Source organism: Antechinus flavipes, chromosome 4 (genome assembly GCF_016432865.1).
Source record: "Antechinus flavipes isolate AdamAnt ecotype Samford, QLD, Australia chromosome 4, AdamAnt_v2, whole genome shotgun sequence".
Classification (NCBI taxonomy): Eukaryota; Metazoa; Chordata; class Mammalia; order Dasyuromorphia; family Dasyuridae; genus Antechinus; species Antechinus flavipes.
The window spans coordinates 418,814,352-418,837,158 of record NC_067401.1 but is presented as its reverse complement, the minus strand read 5'-3'; the positions used below and the strand labels follow the sequence as shown (position 1 = coordinate 418,837,158).

The window sequence follows — 22,807 nt, the reverse complement described above, 5'->3', positions numbered from 1 at the left end:
GAAAAGATTCTTTAAAAATCTTAATATATCCCCAAAGGGACAACATGCTGCTGAAAAGAAAAACAGATGCCTAGCAAAGAAGTGGAAGGAAATTAGATTTATCTTAAAATAAATAAATCACAAATTACATTTCTTAGTGTTGTCCTTAGCTCAACAACTCTGGAAATTATCGAGGTGATATTATATTAATAAATGAAGGAATTATGAGATGTTGGATAACAGTGCTATATTTGGAAGCCAAAGGCCTGGTTCAGATTATACCTTTTCCTCTGTAACTGAAAATATAAAATAAAGAGGTGGTCACTTCCAGATCCTTACTGTGTGGTTCAGAAATGGTGAGGGATCACCATTAAAAAAAAAAAAAAAAAGCTGGAGAGATCTCTAGAAGCAAAGCAAAGTTTATTATACATTCTCGTGAGAAGAGTGTCCCACCCATTGAGCAGGCAATCAAGGGAGGAAGCACCATAGTGGGGCAGGGTCAACACTTTTAATCCCTAACGCAAATGCCCCTCCCACCACTGACCCTCATCTGTATTGGCTGAGGATCTTACATTCTAAAAGCGGGAACTACCCAAGAAATTGAACTTGACCAATAAGTACATAGTTGCCCATATTTGATTGAAATAGGGAGACTCTGATGTCATGGGAGGATAGCAGGAAGGGACTTAAGTATGCCCTTGACTCAATACTTAAAGTCCTTCAGGCCTATTCAAACTCTGAAGTAGATGAAGCCTTACTTGATTTTCACAACTGTCTTGAAAGATCTCACCTCATTTAGTTCATTACCTATGATCAAAATAATATAAATATGGGGTGGTAGAAATAATGCTATATTTAGACTCAGAATATTAACTCAAAATTGTGTTATTTGCTACTTGTGTGCCCATAGGCTCATTGAGCCTCTGTTTGTTTCCTCATTTGTAAAATGAGGGGATTGTTGTTTCCTCGCAAATGAACAAGAAGAAAAAAATTCATATTTTTTTCAACAGTCAATGTGGGGGTTTGTTTTGCTTGTCTATGTTCATTTATTATTGATTGTTCTTTCTCCCCCCCCAAAAAAAAATGATTTCCCTCCAAAGAATGAAATGAAAAGCAGAGAAAAGAATATTAACAGAAAAAAGATAATAAAAGGTTGGATTAAATGTTTTCTTAATAGTCCTTTCTAGCTATAAGTTTAAATAAATGTTTAAAATAGAGTTGGTTGCATTTGGGGGAAAAAAAAGAAAAAAAAGATTTCTCTTTAAGGCAGCTGGGAGGTTGGTCTCCTAGAGAATTACTTTAGGTGACTGGCCAGATCAAAGATTTTCAGTTTACAAGCAAGCCAAAAAGTGGCATTCCCAAACTTGGAGGCTAGAAACCACCTGGGATCAGAAGATCCAGCTGTGCCCTTGCTGCCTCTTTCATCATCAGAAGCCATAATATTCCTACAAGGGGAAGCCTTGCTGGCAGATCTCTTTTTGACCTTGTATAAAGCAGAAGGGGGTCCTTTCCTGCTGGTCCCGTGCAGGGTGGCTGATGTCATTAAAGTCAGCAGTTATATGACCTAAAGGCATGAGGGAGGGGAGGCACTGCACAGCCTGCATTTACACTTCTCTAATTACCAGCTCATCATTTCCTAAGCCATTTTGCTTTATCAGCTGGGATCCCTTTGCTTCCAGCCCAGGAGATAAGACTAGTCTGTTCCCTGGCTATCATTCATATTCCTTATGCTGTTAAGTTAGCATAGCCTTGAAAGCATAGGAAAGGAAATAGAAGCCACCAAGTCTATCCCCCACATTTTAAAGATGAAAAAACTGAGGCCCAAAGTGGTGTAAGAGATAGGATTTTAACCAAATCCAGTTAATCATGAATATTCAATATTCCTGCCATGATACTGGTCCTAATAAAATGCACTCATTTCTGAGAAAATCTTTGGGTTTATACCCAAAGTAAAAGTCTGGTCTTTTCTGATCATATAACTGAAAAAAAAAAAGTAATAACAATTAGGGCCTTATTTGCTCTTCCTGTGCTAGAATTTTTTTTAATATATTTTATTTTATTTTATAATAACTTTATATTGACAGAATCCATGCCAGGGTAATTTTTTTACAACATTATCCCTTGCACTCGCTTCTATTCCGATTTTTCCCCTCCCTCCCTCCACTCCCTCCCCTAGATGGTAAGCAGTCCTATATACCTTAGATATGTTGCAGTATATTCTAGATACAATATATGTTTGCAGAACCGAACAGTTCTCTTGTTGCACAGGGAGAATTGGATTCAGAGCTGTGCTAGAATTCATATGAGTCTAGACAGCTGAGTTTTTACCCCACTTTAAATTCTTACTAAAAAGATGATATGGTGGGAATAATAATAGTTAGACTTCCTCCTTCCTAGGGTTATCCGAAGAAAACACTTTGTAAGTATTTAAATGCCAGTTAAATGCTAGTTGTTTTTGTTGCTGTTTAATATTTAAGATATGCATAGGATATAATATTAGATAGTAGGGTAATAGCATTTACTGATTAATATCCAGAACTGTCTTGACTCTTTCTGCTTATTTAAATCTCTCACAAACTGACTGTAGTCTACCCTTCCAGATCTATTTCAAATTTCCCCCCTTCCTATATTCATTACCAAAGTGGTTTTCTTGCTATTTCCCAAAATCAGCATTCTATCTCCCATGGGCTTTGTCTCATGCCTGGAATACTTGTTCTTTATCTCCATGTCTTAGGATTCTTAGCTTCCTTCAGCTTGGGTGCCTTTTCTTGAAGAAAGTCTTTCCCAGTTTCTTTACATCTTCATATAATCTGGAATATATCTCATCTGTTACATGTGATGTCATGCAGATTCCAAACTGTAGAAAGTAGGCTTTTTGAGGTCAAAGATTGTGTTCATTTTATCTTCAGATCCCTTTGGATCAGCACAGTGCCTTGCACATAATAGGTGTTTACAAAATATTAAATGGGGCCCCCTAGGTAATATAGTAAATAAACATTTGGACCTAGAGTTAGGAAGACCTGAGTTCAAATTTTACTTCAGACACTTAATAACTGTGTGATCCTGTGCAAGTTATTATAAACCTTTCAAATCATTTTGCTTTTTCACCTCAATTTCCTCATTTGTAAAAAGAGTTGAAGAAGGAAACAGCATTCCACTCTCTCTGCCAAGAAAACTCCAAATGGGGTCAGTTACAAAGACTATGACATGATTGAACAATTAGAATAGAAAAAGCTTGGATGGTGTGGAATTTCTTGGGAATTATTTTGTTTCCCTGAAGCATAACATTAAGTATGTGTAACCCCTTACCCAAGTACAAAATTAATTGTAACTTACTTTAAGCAATCCAGAATACATATATATATTGGATTTTATGAAAAAGAGACAGAATGGTAATTAAACCCTTGAAGTTGGCCAGAATGTGATACTCAAGCAGCCCAGCAGGATGCTAGAATAACAAATTGTAGCCTGGGAAGTCTATGCAGAGATCTCTTTACCCTTTGGATTTACTCATGAAACTCCTGCTTAGTGCTCTCTAGAGTTACTACTTTCCTCTGTGACTAGCCAAAGATTAGAAACATTTGCTTTCTCAAGCTGTTCCCTAGGAACACAGAAAGTACAATGAGGAAGAATTTGTGCAAGGCATTTAAATTGAAATGGAGAAGTTTGGGATTGATGTCTCAATTGAAGCAAAACAATTTCGCTTCTAGTTCACCCCTCAAAAAAAAAAATAATAATTTTGTATTTGACTACCTGGACAAATAAAGAACTATAACCTCCTTGAAATTTACTGAATTAATTTTTCATTCTTCGAGTATCCTAAGATGACTTAATATACTCTTCTCCAAGGTTTGTGAATGCTGTCAGACACTTTAACAGGGTTCACTGACTGGGGCTTTGTCTTAGGCAAAAAATTGTAAGATTTGCTTAAAGCATCCTATGAGTATTTTACCATTTGTTATATCCTTTCTCCTTTCTTGCTCCCCCATGTGCCATTCTCTGGACATATTACTGGTCTTGCTGAAAAAAATTTGAGTTAGTCATTTTAATAAAGATAGTATCAAATTTCTCGGTGCAAGTTTTTTCACCAATATTTTTCCCCATTCATTTTACTTCATGCTAAAAAGCTACAAGAAGGAAAAAAAAAGAAACAGGAGGAAGGAAATGGAAAATAATCTAAGCTAAATATATAAACAACAACATAGGTATAGAAATAGTATATAAAAGAAAATAAAGTGTTTATGATTGCAAGTTTCCTAAGGGCAGGTGTTGTTTTGTTTTTGTTTGCACACCCTAGCTCTTAGCACAGTGTCTTGTTTGCACACATTCACACACAATTAATGTATATACATTAAATTATAAATGGATATCTAACAATAATTTCCAGACATATGTATGGTTTTGTTTCAAATACAGCTTCTGAATTTCTGCCAAAGAAAGTGCCTAATGTATTTTTTCTTCTTATCTCCTCCACTGACTCCTCCTGACTTCTTGACTTCAATTTCACACCCACATACACATGTAACTTTTTGGTTATATGTATTAAAAAATCTAGACTTCCTATTACATCATTTCCTAATTTATGTCCAATTCTTTATTTTAGGTTTTCTTCTTTCTGATTTACAGTTTAATCAGGGAGGTGGAATAATCTAAGCATAAGAGTTTGAATTCTGACTTTGCCATTAAAATACTATGCCACTTTAAAAATGTCTGAATTTCAGAAAATAGGAATAATCATGCCATCTTAACTCAGCAGGATGGCAGAGTGGTGTAAATGCTGTCAGGTTCTTTGGAAATAAAGGAAATGTGTGTTTATCCAGCATAGTTGAAGGATCAGGTGCTGGATTAATCAAGTGTGCTTGTTTATAGTTACCATATGTAGCATTTTTAAGGAATTAAAATATGATCAAACACACCTACCATTAAGCCTCAACAGAGGATAATGAAAAACAGCTTGGTGCAGCAATGAACTCTGAGCCTGGGAGGCAGGAGACCTACCATCTAGTCCCAGTTTGTCCACTTATAATAATTGATATTGATACAGATCTTTCAAAGTTGCAAACTATTTTACACAAATGATCTGAGTCAAACCTCAGAATAGTCCCAGAAAGTAGATACTTCAGGCTCTCTTATGGCTAGATAAAGGAGTATACATATAGATACAGAAGGAACTTGAAAGCCATCGTATTCGGTCCTCTTCATCTTAAAAAATGAGGAAACAGAGGTCCAGAGGATTGAAATGATGTAACTATGGTCACCCAAATAGTAAGCATCAGAAAGCTAATTTGGTCTTCCAGCTTCCCTCTCCAGAACTCTGTTCATTGCACCAGTAGCGAGCTAGCGGACCATGGACAAGTAGGTTTCTCACTCTGGGTATGTCTCCTAATAAATTAAGGGCCTGAATGATATGACCTTTAGGTGTTCCAGCCCTAAATTTCCAGGTGTGATTTAGGGCTCTTAATAGAATGGGTAATAATCTCACCTTGGTCTCCTATGTGCCAACTTTTCTGATAACACTCTAACCCATGACAAGTGTTAGACAAGTTGTCAAACCCAGTATAATTATACCTGGCCCACAGTCAGTGTTGGGGTGGGCGCTGGCACTGCCCACTTTATGTTCCCTAATCAAGTTTCAATCTATTGATCAGTAAGCATTTATTAAGTACCTATCATTTGTAGACATGGTACTAAGTATTAGGAATAGAAAGACAAATATGGCACAGTCCTTGCCCTCAGGGAGCTCATATTCTAATAGAGAACAACATATACACACAGATAGATATAGATATGACGGCTAGAGTGAATAGGAAAGACTACACATTGCAGATAACATCATCTGAATTTGGAAAAACTGCTTGAGGCAGGCAGAAATAAGTAGGGAGGAGACAATCAAGGCAAGGATATAGATATGTGAAAAGGAGAGTCACATATGAAAAGCAGCAATTTGGAATCGGAGTATGACTTGATAATAGAATATGGGAAGGGGAGTCATGTATAAGAAGGCTAGAAAATGAGAAAAGGATTGGGTTGTGACAATCTTTAAATTCCTAATATGGGAGTTCATATTTGGTTCCAAAATTAGCACAGAGTGACGTGGCAAGACCTATATTTTAGGAATAGGAAGACCAATATTCCATACAGGAGTATGGAATGGAATGGGGAGAGACTAATAACAAGAAGACCATTTAGGAGGCAATCAAAATGGTCTGAGGTGATAAAAACTGAACTAGGTAGGGGTGGTGACTTTGGAAGTGTTGAGATATTATAAAGGAACAAATGCCAAAGACAAGATATGGCATCTGATTAGATATGTAGGTTAAATGGGAGTAAAGAATTTATGAAGAGGAGTAGGGTTTTGAGACAGTGTCATAGGGAGAATAGAGGTAGACTGCAGAATACTGGAGGAGTTTGAAAGAGGGATGTATATAAAGAGTATTTTGATGACCCATGTAGAGTTTGAAATAATAAATATTAAGAGTGTTTACTACGGAACGGGGATCAATAAGAATGCAAACTGAGTCTATTAGATTTGGCAATTAAGAGAGCCTTGGTGACTTTGAAGTGGGCAGTTTGAAATGAGTGATGAAGTTGGAAGCAATAGTTCAGAGAATTTAGAAGAGAGTGGGAGAAGTGAGAGAGGAAGTACTGAGTATAGCTGGTCTTCTTCAAGGAATTTAGGAAGTAGGAAAAAAAGATATGCTAGTAGGAGGGGTAAGACCTGGTAAAGACTTCTTTTTAACTGATTGTGACTTGGGAGAATTTGTAGGCGGCAGGAAAGGAGTAGACAGTAGATGGGAATGGATTACGAATTAGGGAGAGAATTTGTTGTACAAGATTAAAGGAGAAGTGAACAAAACTATTTATTCTTCTTCCACAAAAGACATCTATTTCACTGCTATTAAAAGGTATCTATATTATAAGTTTTCATTTCCTCTTTTCATAATCATTGAAAGCACCTGCAATCTGGCTTTCCTACCTCAACCCTCTTCTGTTTTCTCTTTTTTTGGTGACCTCTTCTAGGGTTCAGTTATGATGTCTATATAGATTACTCCTAAGCCTATATATTTTTAAATTTTTATTTAAATATACATTGCTTACTGAATCATCTTGGAAAAGAGAAATCAGAACAAAAGAGAAAAAACATGGGAAAGGAAAAAAAAAAAAAGAAGGGAACATAGCAAGTGTTTATTTGCATTCTGTCTCCACAGTTCTTTTTCTGGATGCAATACCAAAATTTTCTGGTATTTTCTGTCCAAATTTTTTGGGATTGCCTTGGATTACTGAACTAGTGAGAAAAAATAAGCCTTTCATAATTGATCATTCCACATTCTTGTTATTGTATATCATGTATTTCTGGTTCTACTTGTTTTGCTCAGTATCAGTTCATGTAAATCTTTCCAGATCTTTCTAAAATCAGTTTGTTCATCATGTTTTATAGAACAATAATATTTCATTGTGTTCATATAGTATAACTTATTTAGTTATTCCCCAATCAATGGGCATCAATCTACTCATTTTTTTTTTTTTTTTGATTCTTTGCCATCACAAAGAGAACTGCTACAGACATTTTTGCACATATGGGTTCTTTTCCCTCCTTTATGATTTCCCTGGGATACAAATCCAGTAATGGCATTGCTGGATCAAAGGGTATGCACAGTTTTATTGCCCTTTGGGCATAGTTTGAAATTACTTTGCATATTACATTTCACAATTCCACCATTAGTATCCTAGTTTTCCACATCCTCTACAAGGTTTTTCATTATCTTTTCCTATCATCTTAGCCAATCTGAGAGGTGTGAAGTGGTACCTCAGCATTGTTTTAATTTGCATTTCTTTAAACAATATGATTTAGAGCATTTTTTCCTGTAACTATAATTTTCTATGACTATTAATTTCATCATAGGAAAATTGTGTGTTCATATCCTTTAACTGTTTTTCAATCGTCATTTTTATTATATTAACTTGGCATACCCCTGAGCAATTGATATTTTTCCAGGTGTTTAGATCTGATTTTATTTGTGTGAGAAGTGTTTTGTAATTGTGGTTATATGGTTACTGGGTTTGTCTTGGCATGTAGACACCCAAATATTTCATTTTGTCCAAAGTTATTTTAAATGGAATTTCTCTTTCTATCATTTGCTGCTGGGCTTTGTCAGTAGCATATAGAAATGTTGATGATTTGTGTGAGTTTATTTTATATCTTGCAACTTTCTTAAAGCTGTGAATTGTTTCCAGTAGGTTTTTATATGATTTTCTTGGATTTTCTATGTATATCATCATATCCTCTGCAAAGAAAGTAGTTTTATTTCCTTGTTGCCTCTTCTAATTCCTTGAATTGCTTTTTCTTTTCTTTTTGGTAAAACCATCATTTCTGGTACAATGTTGAATAATAGTGGTGATAAGTGGCATCTTTGTTTCACTCCTAATCTTATTGGGAATGCATCCAGTTTTCTGCATTAAAATTATGCTTGTTGTAGGTTTTGTATAGACACGGCTTATTATTTTAAGGAAAGTTCCCTTTATCCCAATGCTTTCTTGTGTTTTTAATAGAAATGGGTGCTGTATTTTGTCAATACCTTTTTATGCATGTATTGAGATTATCATATGATTTCTATTTGTTTTGTTATTGATATGGTTGATAATGTAATAGTTTTCCTGATTTGAACAAGTCCTGCATTCCTGATATAAATCCCACTTGGTAATAGTGTCTTATCCCGATGATTAGTTGCTGTAATTTCTTTGCTAATATTTTATTTAAAATTTTTGCATTCATTCGCAAGATTGGTCCATAATTTTCTTTCTTTGTTTTGGCTGTTCCTGGTGTAGTTATCAATACTCTACTTGTGTTTTGGAAGGCATTTGGTAGTACTCATTCTTTATCTATTTTTCCAAATACTTTACATAGTATTGAAATTAATTTTTCTTTAAACTTGTTTTGTAGAATGTACATGTGAATCCATCTGGCCCTGAAGATATTTTATTAGAGAATTCATTAATGACTTTGTCAGTTTCTTTTTCTTTCTTTCTTTCTTTCTTTTTTTTTTAATGTGACTATTTCAGTATTTTATTTCCTCTTCTGTTAACCTGGGCTATTTATATTTTTGTAAATATTCATCCATTTTGGTTAAATTGTCAGATTTGCTGCCACACAATTGGGCAAAATAGTTCCAAATTATTGCTGTAATTTATTTTTCATTGTTGGTAATTCTCTCTTTTTATTTTTGGTTTTGGTAATTTGTTTTTTTCCTTTTCTTCTTTCTAATCAAATTAACTAAAGATTTAACATTTTTTTCATAAAATAAACTCTTAGCTTTACTAATTAATTCAATTTGTTTAATTTCAATTGTATTAATCTCTTCTTTGAGTTTCAAAATTTCTAATTTGGTATTTAATGGAGGGGGAGGAGTTATTTTGCTCTTTTAGTTGCATGCCCAATTCATTGATCTCCTCTTTCTCTATTTTATTCATATAGATATTTAGAGATAAAAAATTCCCTTAAGAACTGCTTTGGCTACATCCCATAGATTTTTGTAAGTTGTTTCTTTATTGTCATTTTCTTGGATGAAATTTTGGATTGTTTTTATGATTTGTTATTTGACCCACCCTTTGTTGGAAATTAGATTATTTAATATTCAATTGGTTTCAATCTATCTTTTCCTGGCCCTTTATTGAATATAATTTTTATTGTATTATGGTCTGAATAGGAAGCATTTATTATTTATACCTTTTTGCATTTTGATTGTGAGGGGTTTTTTGCCCTAATCCATGGTCAATTTTTCTGTAGTTGCCATATACTGCTGAGAAAAATTCCTTTCTGTCCCTAATCAATTTTCTCCAGAGTGCTATCATATCTAGTTTTCTAGGATTCTATTACCCACCTCTAATTTCTTTCTTGTTTATTTTAAGGTTAGATTTGTCTGATTCTGGGAGGGGAAGTTTGAACTCCCCACTAATATAATTTTGCTATCTATTTGTAACTGACTTAATATCTTCTCTAGAAATTTGTATGCTTTATCACTTCATGTGTATAAATTTAGTATCAACACCACTTCATCAAGATATATTTTCCTTTTATATCTCTTTTAATAAGATTTTTTTTTTTAATTTTGCTTTATCTGAGATCAGAATGGCTACCTCTGTTTTTTTTTTTTTTTTTGGTTGTTGTTTTTACTTCAGCTGAAGCATAATAAAATCTGATCCAGCCTTTTACCTTTTTTCTTCTATCCAGCCCCTCCCTTTTCTTTCCTATTTCTCCTCCTCCTTTTTTATATAAGATAAAATTTTATACCCAACTGAATAATGAAGTCATTCCCTCTTTGAGCCAAAATTGATGAGATCAAACTTCAGACAATATTCATCCACTTTCCCTTTTTTTCCCTTCATTGTAATAAGTATTCTGTGCCTCTTTGTGTGATCTAATTTGTCTGATTATATGTCCCCTTTCCTCTTTTTCCAATACAGACCTTTTTCCCACCTCTTACTGTCTTTTTGTTTGATAATATCACATCAAAGTTCATTTATAACCACACCCTCAGTCCATGTGATGTCCCCCTCTATCGATTCCAGTAACAGATACATTTATCAAGACTTACAGCTATCATTTTCCCATCTAGGGATGTAAATATTTAAACCTTTAAATAATACATGTTTTTCCCATCTACCTTTCTATGTTTTTCTTGAGTTCTGTGTTTAAAGATTGAATTTTCTGTTTAGTTCTGGTATTTTTGATAGTAATGATTGAAAGTCTCTTACTTCATTGAAAATCCATGTCCTCCTCTGAAAGATGATGGTCAATCTTGCTGGATGATTAATTCTTGTTTGTAACCCCAAGTCCTTTGTCTTCTAGAAGATGGTATTCCAGATACTCTGCTCCTTTATTGTAGAAGCTGCTGGATCTTGGGTAATCCTGACTGGTGCTCCCTGACATTTGAATTGCTTTTGTTTGGCAGCTTGCAGTATTTTTTTTTTCTTGATATTGTAGTTCTGGAGTTTTGCGACAATGTTCTTAGGGTTTTCCTTGTGAGATCTCTTTCTAAAGGTGATTAATGAGTTCTTTCAATGACTATTTCCCCCTCTCTTTCTAGAATATTGGGGCAGTTTTCCTTCATGATCTCTTGAAGAATGTTATCCAAGCTCTATTTTTTTTTTTTTGGTCATGGCATTCAGTAGACCAATAATTCTTAAATTGTCTCTTCTGTATCTATTTTTCAGATCAGCCGTTTTTCCTTTTATTTTTATTTTTATTTTTTGGCTTTATTTTTCTTATATTTCTAATCTGTTTTCTTTTTTATTAAGTTTTTTTTTATTTTCAAAACATTAATAAATAATTTTCAACATTCACTCTTGTAAAACCTTATGTTCCATTTTTTTTCCCTCTCCCCCCATTCCTTCTCCTAGATAACAAGTAATCCAAATATGTAAAACACGTGCAATTCTTTTATGTATACCACAATTATCATGTTGCACAAGAAAAATCAGATCAACAAGGGGAAAATGAGAAAGAAAACAAAATGCAATTAAACAACAAGAAAGTGAAAATACTATGTTGTGATCCACCCTCAGTCCCCAGAGTCCTCTCCCTGTGTGCAGATTACTCTATTCATCACAACGCCATTAGAACTGGCCTGAATCACCTCTCTGTTGAAGAGAGGCATGTTTGTCAGAATTGTTCACTATATAATCTTGTTGTTACTGTGCACAATGTTTTCCTGGTTCCCCTAATTTTACTTCACATCAGTTCATGCAAATCTCTCCAGGCCTCTCTTAAATCACTCTGCTGATCATTTCTTATAGAACAATAATATTTCATAGCATTCATGTACTATCACGTAATCATTCATTTTCTAACCATTTTTTAAGTGCTACCTACTTAGTTTCCAGTTTCTTTTGATTGCTTTCCCAATGAAGTATTTTACATTTTCATCTTTTTTTTTTTCTTTCATTCTTTTTAGTCTTGTTTGGCTGATTCTTGATGTTTCATAGTCATTAGCTTCCACTTGGCCCATTCTAGTTTTTAGTGTATGATTTTTTTCAGTTAACTTTTGAATCTCTTTTCTGACTTGATTAATTTTACTTTTGAAGATATAGTTTTCTTTAGTGAATTTTCTTTTGCATTTGGCTAATTATATATATATTTTAAGGAATTGCCTTCCTTTCCCCAGGTGTTGACTCTCTCTTACTTGTCTGTCATTACTTTTCTCATGTTTTCTTCTATCTTAATTGCCTTTTAAAGTCTTTAATGATCACTTCCAGGATGCTTCTTTGGGTTTGAGAACAATTCATATCACTCTTTGAGATTTCCTCTATGCATATAACAGCTTTCAAAGCTTAAGGTTCTTTTTGTTTCTTGCTCATTTTCTTTCTTTTTCTGTTAGTGTTCTTTTTTTTTTTTTTTTTTTTTTCACTTTTCTCATTGAGTTCTGTTCCTGGAGTAATGGGGGTGCTGTCCCAAGCTTCTGTACAGCCCTGAGTATTGGCTTTGGGCACAGTGGCCCCTTGTGTTTGCAGAGGGTAGCTATATTTGCTATTTCTAGAAAATAGCCTCATTTCCCAGAATTTGCCTTCTGAGCTGGGATTGGAGGCTGCCCCTTTGTCTACTCCTTTACTGAGCTAGAATGGAGGGTCTCAGTTGTTGATCTGCTATGATTAAAACCCTCTTACTCGCTTTCCCAGACTCTCTGAGCTGGCCTAAACACCCTTTTCATCACAATTGAGACTGACCTTTCTTCAAGTTTATCCAGTCTATGTTGAACTAGAAAGTGATTTCATTCTGTCAGACTTTGTTCAGAGCCTTGGTTGCATGTGGTTTTTGAGGGAAACTGGGAGAACTGAAGCAGCTTCCTGACTTTACTCTGCCATCTTGGATCTACCCACTCAGGTCTATGTTGACCATATCTGAATCTGAGAGGCTATTAGAGTGTCTTGTGCTCCATATCACTAATATCCTATTGTCTATTTTTAATTGGATGTTCTGTAATCATTTAAAAACTAACATGTCTAACCAACACAGCTTATCTTTTATCACCCCCCTCTGCCCCCCCCCCAAAAAAAAAAAAAAACTAATTCCTTTCTTAACTTTCCTAATTCCATTGAGACCACTATTATTCTTCCAGCTGTACAGGTTTACAACTTTGATTTCAATTAATCTATCAGTCAACATGCATTTATTAAACACTCTATGCCAAACACTGAGCAAGGCGTGGAGTTAATTCAAAGAATAAAGCAATCCCTAAACACAAGAAATTTATATTCTATTGGAGTGGGGGGAGAGATCACAAGTACACTTATAAGATAACTAGATAATGACAATGAATACCAAAAAAGTTTAATACAGTATTGTTAAGAGTGACAAAGAGATTATGATAATCAGGAGGAGGTATTCAAAGTTCCTATCTAAAGAAGAGAAGGATTCCCAGAAGAATATGGGAAGGAAGGACATTCTAAGCACCAGGGCAAGCCAGTACAGAGGTGACATGCATAATTTCTCATTCCATTCCACTCATTCAAGTCAGTTGGCATTTTTTGTCATCTCTATTTGTACAATATTTTAAAATATATCCCTTGCTTTCTGCTCACACAATTTTACTTCAGATTCTCATCACTTGTAATATGAACTTTTAAAGTTTTAGGTATAAAAGCAAGCTCTTAAAATAACATCCCAATTGTCCTCCCCAAATCAAATGTCTCCTGACTCCAATTCATCTCCCACCCACCTTCCAGTGTGGTTTTGCTAAAACTAAGGTCTGACAATGGCACTGCCCTGCTTTAAACTACAGCATTGTAGTTTATCATTATCATTATCTATACAAGTAAACATTATCCCCTCTGGATAAATAAAAACTCATTTGTAATTTGAAGCTCTTCATATCCTGTCTCCATCTTACTTTTGCCAGCCTCTTTGCACCAAACTCACATGCCCACAATGGTCCAGCCATAATCGCCAATTTACTGTTCCTTACATGGAACTCCATCTTCTATGTCCTTTGCACTGGCTGTCCCAAATACCTGGAATGTTTTCTCTCTTTACCTGTGTCTTTTGGGATCTCTGTGCTTTAAGCCTTAGCTCAAACAGTCTTCCTACCCAAATTCTTTCCTATTTCCTCCAGCTGTTAGTATTTCCCCTCTCTATATGTTACTTTTTTTTTTTTTTTTAATGTGTATTCCTTGTACACATATATGTTTTCTTTTCCTATACACTTCAATCTCTGGGAGGTCATACTGTTTCACTTTTGTCTTTATTTCCTTAGTGCCTAGTGTACTGCAAGCACTTAATATATGCTTGTCTATTGATAAATTTTCTTATGGACTATAATCATGACAGAGCAGGGATCAAGATTGTATACAATTAAATTTATTTTGTCTTATGGCAGTGATGTGTCCTTGAACAGTTAAAGATAAAAGGCAAAATTTTATATATCATATCTCATTTTTTCACTGACTTAAAATGATAATTTCAGGGATGAATTATCTTTATTTCTATTTGATCTTTAATTAGTCATGGTTATTTCATTTCTCTGATTATTCCTGGATAGCCTTCCTGTCATGCAGCAAATGATTTGTAAATAGCCATGTAAATGGGGTTGTTGAGGAACTGTTTTCAGGAGGCAAGTTCTTTCGTAAATTATTCTTTCATAATTATAATGATGTTAGACTTTTAAATATTGTACAGAACTTTAACAATGGTGTAATATATGGGACTTTACCCCAGAAGGCTGAAAATTAAAGGGAATAAAAATTTAATGTCATCTTCTGACTATGCAAAAGCTACGCTGGTAAAGAATGCCCAACCTCAAATTGAATTAGTCTTAATTGGATTATCTTTACTTCCTGAATCATAATATTGATTTGAGAGCATCTATTCTGCTGTTTGTCCTAGGGACAATCCATATTACCTGCCCCAGGTCTCAGAATTTCTGGTTATTTTATGATGTTGAATTTTATTAAAATAGGAGGCTATCTATACAAAAAGAGCATGAGACATTCATTACCATAATGGGTTACAGGTAAGTAATTCTACAGGAACAAAGCTAACTCTTTGATTGGTATAGAATAAAATGACAACTTAGTCCACTTTGGGTTCAGAGTAATCATTCTTAGATTAAGAGGGCTTAGTTGAATGGCCACCCTTGCACTATATGGTCACAGAATTCTGTAATTGTGACCATCAGGGACTGTGAGAATCCTCTCTCCCACTGAGCCACCTAGAAGAAAACATCAGCCACTATGCTCTGTGAAGTGATTTGAGAAAAAGCTCTTTTGACAAACACTCTGTAGTTTAATTAAAGTTTAGCATTTCCTACACAAAGGAAGGAACTGATAATATGTTATTATGAACTTGCCTGCTTAGATAAATAAAGCCACACAGTGGGAATAGCAAAAGATTTCCATTGGAGTCACATATTATTATTCCACCCATCTTTCCCTGTTTTCCCTGGCAGCATTCAGTATGTGCTCCTCTTTTCAATCTTAGGTCTCCAGAATTAGTCAGAGACAATTCCAGAACCTAAAATGGTGGTAGTTGGATTGCTTCTCTTTTACCAATATACTGCTAGCATAACTCTACAGATAAAATGATCACATAGATGGAGACTGACAAGAATCTCAGAAGCCTAATAGTCCAATTCTCTCATTTTATACCTAAAGAAACTGAGGTATAGAAAGATGATGTGATCTTCAAGGTCACACAAATGGAAATTTTTTTTTAACTTAATAGTATTTTATTTTTTTCCCAATTATATGTAAAGATAATTTTCAATATTCATTTTTGTAAGACTGAGTTCTAATTTTTCTCCCTCCTTGTTTTGACTCCTTGCTCTCCAAGACAATAAGCAATCTGATGTAAGATATACACATACAGTCATGTTAAACATATTTCTATATTACATTTTAGTATGAATCTGTAGTAGATAATCCTTTCTCTGCTAAGAAAAAGCTAGCAAAATAGAGCTTTAATAAATTGTTGTTAAATATTTCCTAATTATATATGATTTTTAAAATCAAAAACAACATAAGGAAAGTAAAGAAAAAGTATGCTTTATTCTGCATGTAGAGTTCCCCAGTTCTTTCTCTGGAGGTAGATAGTATTTTTCATTAAAAGTCCTTCAGGGTTGTTTTAGATCGTTGTATTGCTGAGAATAGTTATGTCATTCTCACAGGTGACGTTCATCCCATATTGCTATTACTGTGCATAATGTTCTGGTTCTGTTCACTTCATTTTGTATCAGTGTATGTAATTCTTCCTAGGTTTTTTCTGAAATCATCCTGCTTATCATTTAGTATTTCACTTGCTGCTAGGACAAGGGTCCCTCGTAGTCTTTAACAAGTTGCCAGAATCACTTATAATCTCTGACTTGAGGGCTTCTGAAGCTGATGCTAATTCTGTGATTATCACCTAGTCCCCACTATGGTGTTTCATACATGTGGGTATTGAGCCAACTTCTCTTCCTTGTCACAAATATTTTCTTCTAACTTGCAGTGTTATTTTAGCCTTGAAGTATATCTCCCTCTGGCCTTTTGTTGGTTCTGTGAATTTGATTTGAGGTATTATTTTACAGTTGTTTGGAAGGGAGTGTTGGAAGAGCTCAGCTGAGAGTTTTCTCTACTCTGTCATCCTGACTCTTTCCTCCACTCCTCAGAAGTCTTTAAGGACAACTTTTACTGATATCAGGCAAGGAAAGTAAGCCACTGACATTTTCAGAAGGGTCTATGTCTGGGTCTGGAAGGGGGGTACTGAAAGGGAGAATGAAGGAAAGAATGCTGAAGACAATTATTTTTGACTTCAAAATCTTGTCTTATGGCTACTCTTTCTCATTGGCTTCCTTGACTTGAACTTATCACTTTTTCCCTTTAAAACTTCTTCCAGAGAGTTTGCCCGATGGAAAGTGAACAACTTGGCTCTTGAAAGAAAGGACTTTTTCAGCTTACCATTACCACTTGCCCCAGAATTCATCCGGAACATCCGCCTTCTGGGAAGGAGGCCCAGCCTACAGCAAATTACAGAAAACCTCATCAAAAAGTACGGCACTCATTTTTTACTCTCCGCAACTCTTGGAGGTAAGTAAGCAGTCTCTGACTGATTCCCAGGTCATAGTTTAAAGGGTTTTACAAGCATGTGAGGTTATTTCTAGTCATCCCTTTTTATTCCCTGGATCCTTTTCCCTCTTGAAAATATAGAGTGAATTAAATTACATTGAATCAAATAAGATGTTCTAATCTCGTTTAGGGGAGAAACAGTTAGTGTGGGATGCCCTTGGTAGAACATTTACATATATGTGAGGATGTCTGGGAGATGTACCCTGAAAAAAACAGAATACAGGTGGAGGGAACAGATAATATCTAAGGATAAAGATTAGTGAAATTTGAAATCAGAGGTTATTAATCTGGGATTCCTTAAGATACATAAGTGGAATAGTCATTTGCTAATTTGTAGGATTCTGAGTAAATCATTTAAGTTCTGGCTCAATATATACCATGTGAATAATAATACCTTCCTCTCAGAGTTGTTGTAAGAATCAAATGAGTTAATATTTGTAAGGCTCTTCACACATAGTAGGCACTCAATAAATGTCTGTTTCCTTCCTTTTTTTGATATGTTTTAAAAATATTTTATTTTTATTCCAATAAAATTTTATTTGTGTTTGTATTATCTTCCTTTCTAATTCAATGCTTTTATTTTATGCTTTTAAATGTATTTTTTTCTAATAAGGGGGCCATAAATTTTGATAGATTACCAAAGAGGTCTATGACATAAATAAAATATAATAATAATATATAACAACAATAAAGAGGGAGAGGGAGAAAAAAGAATGAAATTTTGTCCCAAATTACTTTAAGGCCTCTGCCAGCAGGGGGAGCTAACATTTTTCCCTCAAGTGAGTTTTGTAAGGATGCATTGTCAGTCCCTTGTCTCCTACTTTCTTCAGTTTTGGTTTATTTCCTAGCAACAGAAAAAAGCAATCCTTTGTTGTGTTTGTAGTATCAGGCTTAGTAAGGAATGGCAATCAGATCCTTGTGTCCCTTAGGCACCTGGAGCCCTGGGATCTGCCTTTTCCCTAAGGGGAGAGCTAAGATCCCAGCAGAGGTGCATCCACACTTCCCCAGAAAGAGAAAGGTACATTTGTTATTGCTCTGAACTTTCTGGCTGAAGACTCAGAAAGGAGATCCCAGAGGAATCCAGTCCATGTCTCTACATGATGGATATATTTGGGGGTCAAAGAATTCAAGCATCTGAATTTGGAGACTTCCTATGGGAGAAAGAATCCTGGGAGGAATATATAGACACCTCACTTGAATGTTCAAGAATAGAGCTCCTGTCTTACTTGGGACAGTTTTATACAGGTTTAGTTTGAAGTCCTACAAATGATACTGTGAGAATGAGCTATGAAGTTAAAAATCAGAATATGAAAAGGAAGGGAGTTAGTATTCTAAAATTCTATATTATATTCTATATACTAGGAGTAGGAAAACTTGATCAATTAGACATATTGTTAAGGTGTGAGATTGAGAGCATTACTTGGACCTGGCTGGGTCTTTTATTCATGTATTTCTGGAGTTAGAAAGGATCGTAGAAATCAATTAGCAAGCATTTATTATATACCTGCTATGTACCAAACACTACTTACTAGGTGGTGAAGAAGCCAAGACAAAAGAGCAATCCTTATCCTTAAACAGTTTATACTTAAGTCCGAGGATAGGTGACAAATCTGATCTAGGGTTGGAGCTGGGTAAGGTGTGAGAAGTGATAATATACAAAAACAATAGATTCTTTTTTGGAAAAGAGAATAGTAGAATTAAACTGGTTGATTCATTAAAAAGTTTGAGATTGAGAAGAGAGGAAAGTAGAGTCAGAGCAAAGGCCTAGGAGAGCCGTGAAGAGTTGAATGATTGAAGGATGAAGCCTCTTGTATTCATACTGAGGATGAAAATTAGGTTTAAGAGAAATAAGGTATACAAAGGGATGCTGATGATGATAGCAGTAAACATGTATATGTGGTACTTTGAGGATGGCAGAGTGATTTACAAATATTAATTCATTTTGTCCTCAAAACAATTCTGGAAGGGAGATGCTATTATTATCCCTATTTTCCAGATAAGGAAACTTAGGCCAACAGAAATGACATGATAGGAGCTGTTGACTGGATAATGGGATGTCAGTAGTCATGATAGGAAAAGCTTGGGGGTTATGGTAAGTTCAAAGATGTGATCATTCCCCTATGGAGGTATGGATGTTCTTTGTTGAAGTCCCTAAGTATAAGGGTAAATATTAGGTAAAGAGGAAGATTGTGAACTGGGTATAGAGTTTCTTAAGAAAGCAGTAGAATGGTCCAGAGGATTAAAAGATAATAGCCATCAGGATCTAAATTGGGTGATAAATTTTGTTAGAGTAGATCTTAAAGAAGTTGGTTTGGACCAACTGTCCAATTATATTAGATAACAGAGGTTAAGTACCTTACTTAAGTTAATAATTCATCTTAAGTACTATGGAAGATGTGGATAAAGTGAGAAAGAACATCCTTCTGGACTCAGGGGCAAGTTTTAACTAAAATCAGTTTTGGCTGATATTTCTATAATCATCTTAAAGACCAAAGAAACTCCTGAACAAGGGAAATTGTCTTTAAATATAAAATTTCCATTTTGGGATGGGAGAAGGGGTGAAAAGAAGGTGTCTTTCTTGATATTTTTTTCTTCATTCAGGTTGTGTCTAAGTGACAATTCCACCTAAGTGGGAGTGATCTGCTAATTTCTGAAAGCCTAATGCCTCCTTAGCATCTTATTATCAGATTCCAATTTAGGAGTGATAGTAGATAGTAACACATGAATTTATCCAGTTTAGATTGCCCTGAATAGAGAGCAGGGGGAAAGGGGGGAGGATGTTTTTACAGATACCATGGAATAAAGAAGGGAAAGAAGATCATACCAATATGCTGTCTTTGTTTATGCAGGTGAAGAGTCATTGACCATTTTTGTGGACAAGAGGAAACTCAGCCGGAAAGCAGAAGCAAGTGAAGCTACTGGGGCTGGGAGAAGTGGGAACAATTCTGCTGTGTCCCTGGAGACCCTACACCAGCTGGCGGCCTCCTACTTTATTGACAGAGAAAGCACACTCCGCCGTCTCCATCACATCCAGATAGCAACAGCTGCCATTAAGGTAAATCTAGGGATGCAGAGTCCATTGGGGAAGAGAGAACCACAAGAAGAGGGGAATGGCCAATTTCTAAAGGATGTCCTAGCTGAAAGATTCTCAAACCTAACTCCAAAATGTTCTTTTAATCATGCAACTCCTTCAGTGGTTCTCAATTTCCTATCAAAAAAAAAGATCCAAACTTTATCATTTAACATTCAAGATTTTCTATACTTTGGGGCTCTATTTATGTTAATCATATTTTTCTTTTCCGTTATTAACTTAGCAATCATCATCAATACATAAACATTCCAACATGCTAAGACTAAAAAATAGATTATGTACAAAACTATGAATACTTGTATAGTTTATTTTTGAAAGAATGTATTAAATTTAACAAGATAATAACAAAATTATCTCATTGGTTTCTATCCCCTTCTGAATTTCTCATTGGTGTATTTTTTATGTTTTATTGATGAGTTCTCCTTCCTGCCTTCCATTCTTTCATCCATCTCTATCATTTTCCACTAACTCATGTTTCCTACTGCTTCTTAAAAATATATATAGTCAAACAAAATGCATCAATCCAATGGCCATATTTAAAAATAAAAATTCCATTATGTACTTATACTCTGCTAATCCTTAACCAATAGGCAGGAGACATGCTCCATCATTAACCTTCTGAAATCATGCTTGGTCACATTCTTCAGAGTTCTGAAGTCTTTTAAAATTGTCCTCATATTATTGCAGTCACTATGCAAATTGTTCTCTCCTACTTCTTATTATTTCACTTCTATATATTCATTGAGGTCTTCTCAAAGTTCTCCAAATTTGTCATATATCATTTTTATACTGCAATATTTAATCTTATTTGTCATAGTTTTTTTTTTTTCGTCTCTTGAACCTCTTCTACAGAATGTATTGCTATTTTTGTATGCCCTCTTTGCAGTATATGTCTAGCGGTGATATTGATAGGTCAAAGTGTACAAATTCATCAAAAAGCATTTATTAAGCATCTATTATATGGCAGGCTCTGTTTGGGGAAAAAAAAGTGAAATAGCTCCTTACTGCAAGGTTATAATCTAGCCAGGAAGAAAATATATCCATAAAAATATATGCAGAGTTGATATAAGATGATTGGGGATGGGATAAAAACACTTGCAGCCGAGGGAATTTGAAGAGATTTCATATAGAAGAAAATTTGAACTGAACCTTGAAAGAAATTAGAGATTCTAAAGGAAGGATGAAAAGGGAATGGTTTCCAGGTATGGAGAACAGCCAGTATGTAAAGTCCTACAGATGGGAAATAGTAGCCATGTTTAAGGAATATTAAGAAGTACTTTTGTGATGGGAAATAAGAGTAATTTTAATAAGATTGAAAAGGTAGAGGGGTTTAAATATCAGAAGTTTTAAATGCTAAATATAATTTTTAATCTTTGTTCCTATAAGTAACAAGAACTAATAAAGTTTATTTTTAAAAAAGAGTGACCTGGTCTGACTTGCTTTAATAAAATCAGTTTGGCTTCTATGTGGAGAATGGAATAGAAGGCTAAAGGTCTTAAGGCAATAGGACTAATGAGTCCTAATGAATAGGTTATTACAATAATCCAGATTAGTGGTGCTCAGGTTCTCCAACAGTTTGGTGGTTGTTTGACTTCTTCTTAATAGAAGGGGATAGTTAATAGAGGTATTGTAGAGAAAGAAATGATAAGTTTTTTTTTTCCAATTCAATGCAACAGACATTTATTATTATATACTATATTAATATATTACATATAATGTTATATATATTATATAATATACATTATAATAATAATTATTATTATAACACAGAATATAAAAAGACTACTAAAAATGTTTTCTCCTATCAAAAAGCCTTATATTCAATGGACCCAAGTTGGTGATCTACAGGTAGCAACTTAAGTGAACTCAACCAACACTCCCCTTCAAACAACTTTGCAATAATGCCTCAAATCAGTTCCAGAAGGGCCAAGTCAATAAAAAATGAGGGCAAAATATTTTTTCCAACTCAAGACAACTTAAGAGGTCAGGAGGAAAGGTTTGTAATACTGGAAAGATAGTTGACCCAGAGCACTCCATACACAGAGCTGCAGACTTTGGAGGAGACTGCAAAAGTGGCAACAGCAGCCTTAAAAATTCTTGGATTACAGATAGTAAGAGAATTAGATAGCTGGTCAAAAACAGATTACAATGAACCCTTTGCTGGCATCGAGTTGGGGACCCTGCTGAAATTGTCAATATACAGTTTTGGGTTTCAGTTCCAGGGTGAAGATAAGCAATAGCACTTATGGCCACAAGAGAGTGGAGTCTCCACTCACAGTTCTAAAGGGAAGATAAGTGCTTGTGGTTACTAGCAGGGGAGTACAGGTCTGGTCTCCATTCCAAGGCATAAAGAAGCAATAGTACTTGTGGCTACAAAATAAGAGGGGACCAGGTCACAATTCCAGGGCCAAGAATGGCACTAATATTTGTGACTGCAGAAAAACAAAATCCCTTCCTGAGTGAAGACTAGAACATAGGTCAGAAGAGCTATGACTACACTTCTCCTTATGTCAAACCACTAAAAACTTATAAACTCTCAAAGAAAATAGGTGTCTCCTCTACTCCCGAAGCAAGGTTCAATTTTGACATGAAGTTAAACGTCAAGAAATGAAGTAGAAATTAGCAAACAAACAAACAAAAATCCAT

At 34.9% G+C, this 22,807-nt stretch overlaps 1 protein-coding gene across 1 annotated transcript in view; it reads left to right on the top strand.

Annotated features, from left to right (window-relative positions):
* The window catches only part of BRINP2 (BMP/retinoic acid inducible neural specific 2), a 166,530-nt gene that overhangs the window by 101,674 nt on the left and 42,049 nt on the right, over positions 1-22,807 (top strand). Inside the window, exons 3-4 of the mRNA XM_051998892.1 lie at positions 16,841-17,031; positions 19,920-20,125. Of these exons, the coding sequence (XP_051854852.1) occupies positions 16,841-17,031; positions 19,920-20,125 (397 nt within the window). The remainder of the gene's footprint in view (positions 1-16,840; positions 17,032-19,919; positions 20,126-22,807) is intronic.